At 33.0% G+C, this 6,499-nt stretch overlaps 1 protein-coding gene across 1 annotated transcript in view; it reads right to left on the bottom strand.

The window, feature by feature from the left end:
* Positions 1-373: 373 nt before the first annotated feature.
* Positions 374-6,499, bottom strand: part of LOC107731652 (pituitary adenylate cyclase-activating polypeptide type I receptor-like) — a 34,042-nt gene continuing 27,916 nt past the window's right edge. Inside the window, exons 7-14 of the mRNA XM_016542800.1 lie at positions 4,627-4,759; positions 4,020-4,173; positions 2,955-3,015; positions 2,758-2,827; positions 2,543-2,634; positions 2,277-2,406; positions 2,075-2,116; positions 374-1,636 (exon numbers count right to left, since the gene is read on the bottom strand). Of these exons, the coding sequence (XP_016398286.1) occupies positions 1,448-1,636; positions 2,075-2,116; positions 2,277-2,406; positions 2,543-2,634; positions 2,758-2,827; positions 2,955-3,015; positions 4,020-4,173; positions 4,627-4,759 (871 nt within the window). The 3' untranslated portion in view covers positions 374-1,447. The remainder of the gene's footprint in view (positions 1,637-2,074; positions 2,117-2,276; positions 2,407-2,542; positions 2,635-2,757; positions 2,828-2,954; positions 3,016-4,019; positions 4,174-4,626; positions 4,760-6,499) is intronic.

Consider the following 6,499-nt stretch of genomic DNA (forward strand, 5'->3'; position numbering starts at 1 on the left):
GGGGGAACTAGCTTGAATTCTCTGAAGGCCTCTTGGTTTGCTGAAGCATAATAAAAGCACTTTCACAGAGGGATGCAGTTATGTGTTGCAGTTTGTCTTTGTAAACCCAAACAGTTGTCTCTTTTGTGCAAAAAAGGCACTTTGAAGAAGCAAAAAACATCTTCGTATGCAGTGACATCAGTTGCAAAGACTTGCAAACTTGTACAGCAAATGACGTCTTAAGAGGTCAAATATTCAAAAAATCTTCTTTGGAATCTTAAAAGTGCTCTATTTGTAAATGCTTTTATGACATTAAATTACAAAATGAGCAAAAGATCAAATATTATGAGTCAGAAGAGCTATAAGAAAATGCTCAGCCTTTTAAACAGAAAAAAATAGCTTATAAATAATTTATTTATTGATATGAGTGTAAAGTTTCATCATTCTTTGCTGTAAATTCACTGTATGACAGCTAGTAGTCATAGAAGTGTGTGGGGGAGGAATCAACATGCATATTACAAATCTATTACACCCATATTACCCAGTTATATATTAATATGTCAAACATTGTGGCATGAACTTTGTTCCATTGTTGCATTCTAACTGACATTTTCTGTACTAGCGGCTGTTTAAAAAAAATAGGAGCACAAGTACAAGTACAAGAGGAATCTACTCATGAAAACAAATTGACAAGTTAAGTTACTCACTGTTTTAATGAGGTTTCAAATGCTAGTTTTTCTTTGCTAATGTTAGTTTTGACTGGGTAAAAGATTTCAACACTGCGCCCAAGAAGCATCCACAATGTGGATCCTTAAACTTCGTAGTCCTTAAACTTGATTTTCCTTCAGTCCTTCATTCTACAATTACAACATATGAAAATATTTACATATTAAATTGGTATTAGGAACTGGGGATCAGTTATTCATTAAGCTCCTGTGTGAAATATGTGGTTTCTTCTCCTTCAAAAATGACTTTTCATGTCCCACATCCCATTGCGGTGAGGTCGGCTACTGTCTTCATCCTCTTCGATGATGCTTTGATGATAAAATATTGAGAATCTCGAACTGTCACAAATCTTCACAGACAGAGAAACAAAAACATGAGAGACTTGATATGTACAAAAATATCCACCTTGTTCACGAATTAAAGCTTTCTGGATGAAAACATCCTAAATACTGGATTGCTATGGATTCATTATTTCCCCTCGGCCTGTAATTCCTTTCAGTTCTGATCAAATCTGATTCATCCGTAAATCCGCATCAAAGGTATCCATGTTTGCTTGGCACACAATAGACCAATGGTTGTGAGCTCCTCAGAGTTCCATAGCAAAAGCCTGTCATGTATGGACGATTGACAGATATTACAGCTTCAACCGACACTATACAGACTCAAAAGATGAAACAGGACTTGGATGTTGACATAGGTTATTTTCTAGCTCTAGTTCTAAGGAGTTTGGTCCTCTGAGCGCTCATGTGGCCGGTGTTTCAGCCTGCAGGCTGGACATGCGGATCTGTGAGCTGCTCTTGCTGAGGATGGAGAGCTGTGTGCCCCCATTCACACCACTGCTGGCCAGAGACGGATGCCTGTGCTTCATATCCACAGCAAAGTACCGGTTCACCGTCCAGCTGCGCCATTTTCGTTTGATTTCTGACTGCACCTTTGGGGAGAAACTTCAGTGGGTTATTAAGCTGATTGGATCCTACAGGAGGAGATCTGCAGATCTCTTTCCATGCTGCCCATGGACAAGCTTGAATTTTAAATCCAGTTGGTTAATAATTTACATGTAAGGCCATGTAATGAGCACTGCAGTGAGAAAGGGCCTCCAGAGACACTGCTTTATGCAAATAGAATGCAATTTGGATGTTTTCTAGGTAGAATTTATAATAATGAAAGCATATTTGATCAAACGCAAAAAATAAATAAATAAATTTATATTAAAATGAACATGCTTTTAGAAAGAAAGAAAGAAAAAGAAAGAAAATATAAATGTATCTTGATTTTTCCCATAGGAGTCCATTCGAACTGTGGTAACTGGGTTTTGTTAAACCAAATTGCACACTTTATTTTTCTTTTCAATAGCACTTAAAGGACTTACCTCTCCATTAAGAAAGCAGTAAAGGACAGCTACTACAAAACCCTGAGAAGAAAATAATGACATCAAAATAATACAGTACACACAAAATAATAACTATAGACTATAAATTACAGTGCACAAAATACACATGAAATCTAAATAAATAAAATGAAATCATGTTGTTTCTTTGTACAAATATGAGAAGACAAAAGGGGGCTTCTACCTGAAAAGAACCAAGACCAAGTTCAAACACGAGTCTTTCTCTTTTGCTGACATCTTCTGGTGTGAAAGCAAACACGGTATAGTGAATTCCAAACAGAGGAATGAGGAGAAGAGTGGAGCGAGCCAGACGCCTGTCAATCACACAACACACCAATCAAGTCATAAAAAGACTCCACATCTGATTGTGATGATGTTCATCGTAGAAATTGGAAAATATAAAAAATATTGTGGTATATGTATATGTATATGTGTATGTATGTGACTAACAGATAAATGCTGGACTCATTCCCTCCAATATCTGGAGACTGCAACTTCTGCACCAGGATTATAATGATGCCAATAAAGAGTATAAAGTTGATCTGAGAGCAAAAAAGACAAGAGATATGGTGTATAATTATTTCTGCCCTGCTGAATGAATCAATACAATAATACAGTAGTTTACAGTCAAACGTCTTTTGCGATGGAATATGTACTATCCTTACCATGATAGAGGCAAGAACAGGACCCTTGATCACCCACCAGATGGCAGCATTGTCATTAATATCCCAGCAACTGCAGGCAATGTCAGACATTTATCCAATTTGATTGGTTTTTCATTTTATTTTTAAGCTTTTTTTTTTTAATTACATAACATATAAGTTATAGATATTATTTAAAAAAAAAAAATCCTTTATCTTACCCAATGTTATCAAAATGAGCTCTTAAGACTGCCCAGACAGCCACACAGATTGTTGGAGTACCTGGAAAAACATGAACAATCTAAATAAACATGAGTAATTTCAGATTTTCACATGATATAACAAACACTTATTTTATGAATTTTTACAAACACATATTTTGCTTTATATATACAAAATATATGTATGAAATACATATGATGTATTTTTATATTTTCTAATATATATCCTCCTGACTACCAGGAAAAAAAAAGTTTTGTGAATTTAGTATTTTGTCATGTCATTACATTGTTTAGAGCATAAGAAAAAAATTGAAAAGTAACATTTTTGGAAAATTATATTTTATTCATGTTATGCTATGTCCTCTGTAGAGGACATCGGGACTTTAAAAAGTCCTGATTTTTAAAAAATAAAAAGACGTGAAAAGACATGAAAAGGCAAAAACTTTTTTTTTTTATCACAAATCAATTTTCATTTTTAATACCAAACATTATGTAAAGATGATTCTCAACTATGTTATGAAAGATATTTTTAAAGACCATTTTTCTTTATGCAAAATGTGTGTAAAATGGCCATAAACCAGTTTTCCCATTACATACAATGTATCTATAAACTGTATCTAATTTGCATATTCATGTGTTTTTGGGGCAACATAGAATGAACAAATAAGTGCAATAATTGGAGTAATAATGGGCAAGATTTTAATAATAATATCTCATATTTCATATGAATATTGATATATACATTTTTTTCTCTGTTCCCAATATGTGTAATAAACATGCTTTAAGTTCTGGTGTCCTCTACAATGGACATGTATGAAATCGAGGTCCTGTTTCATAACAGAAGGTCATATTTTGATTTGAAAATAATAAAATAAAATAATAATGTATGATTTATTTTATACATACATATTTTATATTTACACAAATGTGATTTTATACATAAATATACTTATATATAGTTTTTGTGTATATTTAAAAAAATTTTCAGTTAATGTTTATTTTTAAGTAACCTTTTTATGGTTTTAGAAATAATAACTATATAAGCTACATTAACCCTGGTCTTACCCCATCCAATAATGGTGTACCAGTAGAAGTATCTTTTCTCAGGAAAGAAGGTCTCAACAAGCAGCGTAAAAAGATACAAGCCCTCGATAAACAGCCAGAAGTAGTTTGACAAAACACAATAATGAAAAAATACCATCACAGCTTTACACTCCACCTGCAAAAAGAACAACATAGAGTGAATGCCACATTATCAAAATATTTATTTGATTTTGATTAACTAAAGCATAATTTATATTTACATAATCTCACTGAAAAATTAGTTAAGTGTCATCCAGGTTTGGAATGACATGAGGGTGAGTAAATGATAACATAATGTTTATTTTTGAGTCAACTATCCCTTTAAAAACAGAAGAGTCACACTGTTGCACAGGGAAACATTCAAAGCACATTCAGCTAGCTGGCCAAGCAAAAAGCAACTGTGAGGTGACTACAGAGACCTCATTATCTGAAGCAAATTAAAGCACATAACAGCAACACAAACGTGTGATTCTGAGACTAATTCCTTCCTCAAAGAAATGACATGGGCAACCCGGGATGTTAATGGGCCCATCACCATGACTGCCTGGGTATTTGTGTGCAATGTGAAGAGAGAGAGACTGAGACTCACGGTGTGTATAAAGCAATGGTTGCTGTCCTCCTCTGCATATAAAATGCCATCTTTAATGAAGACTGAGATGGCCCTCAGGATGAAGGACACAAACAAGTTCATATGAATGAAATTCCTGGTGCAATGCAGCTTCCTGAGGGTAAAGCCAACCACAATAAAGAAACATTATATAAAACATAAAAAAATGCATCCTATATGTAAAGTGCTATTCAAAAGTTTAGAGTTTTTTTTTTATGTTTTTTGAAGAAATATATTTAATTGATCAAAAAATATATGAGAAAACAAAACATTAAAATTATTTTCTATTTTAACATAGGCCTATTTTGTATTTTGTTCCTGTATATTTGTAAATTATTCTTGTGATGGCAAAGCTGTTTTTTTTTTGCAGCCAATACTCCACTCTTCAGTGTCACATGACCCTTCAGAAATTGAATTCTATAATTGAGTTTATAAGCTGATACAATGTTCTCTAAAATAAATAAAAAGTTTAATAGAACAGCATTTTTTTTATAATATAGATCTTTAGTAACAATACAAAGGTCTTTACTGTCACGATTAAACAATTTGATATATCCTTGAAAAAAAAACACTGATAAGTAGGGCTGGGTAGAAAATATCGATATCTCGATATTAATCGATTCTCTTTTTTACGGAACGATATCGATTCTTACATCCCAAGAATCGATTAGTCTAGCCTGTTTTCAGTTCATGGACGGAACGTTGAAGGGCACCTCCCATCTATTAAATCGCAATAAGCATTGTGCTTTGGTGCTTTTAATATGAAGCAAAGTCTCAGATAGTCAATATAACGGCTTGTAAACAATGTAATGTAACGTCACATTTACCTCAGAAACAAACATATTCGGTGACCATAAACTCATTAGTCAGATAGAAAAATAAACTGTAGAGAGGGGCATTTTGCTAAATATATGCACAATATAGCCTAACATATTCATTATAATTTTTACTGTTCTTATGTTTAATTTATGTTTGAATAAATCCATCATTTTTTTATGACAGCCACCAATTAAATGTTTATATTAAAAAAACAAAAACAAAAAAAAACAGTTGAAGTAAAAATATTATGTAATTGTAACTTTATTATTTTATAAACTTCATTAAGTGTAATTTTAGCAGTTGTAGGCTATAGCTTACAAATCAGTCAGTTTTAACCTTCAATAATAGTAATGTAGTACCAAATGACTCATGTATATTTTACAGCATTTGTTGAGAGATTTTTTTTTCCTTGAGAAAATCTGGCAAGTAGGCTACTGTACCTGATATATATCCAAAATAATCGATATTGAATCGAATCGCATTGGTAATCGAATCGAATCGAAAGCTTGTGAATGAGAATCGAATCAAATCGTGAAATTTGTGTCAAAACCCAGCCCAACTGAATCAGTGTGCAAGGTTTCTGTGCGTGACAAATTTTTAGGATGACGAATACAAAAAACGCATATGGAAATTTCGGACTCAGTGTGCAAGGACCTTTACATTGCATTCAAGGTACACATTTCATCAGTTCTTGCTTTCCCTGGAAGTCGAACCCATGACCTTGGCGTTGGTAGTGCCATGCGTTACTGCCTGAGCCATGAATCTATCCATTCGTCTATCCATCCATCCATCCGTCCATCCATCCATCAATCAATTCATCTATTTTCTGTCCATCCATCCATTCATCCATATAATTCATTTACAATGTATTTATTTATTTAAATGTATTTATTTATTTATTTTGATGGTGACATTAAATTTTAAATATATTTGGCAGTAAATTTTTTTATACATATTTTTCTATTTATGTTTACTTTTGATGGTGAGATTAAATATACTTGTGAGTCAAACTTGTTTTCTCCTTTAATTAATCCAG

This window comes from Sinocyclocheilus rhinocerous, unplaced genomic scaffold (genome assembly GCF_001515625.1).
Source record: "Sinocyclocheilus rhinocerous isolate Xijiao unplaced genomic scaffold, SAMN03320098_v1.1 scaffold1180, whole genome shotgun sequence".
Lineage (NCBI taxonomy): Eukaryota > Metazoa > Chordata > Actinopteri > Cypriniformes > Cyprinidae > Sinocyclocheilus > Sinocyclocheilus rhinocerous.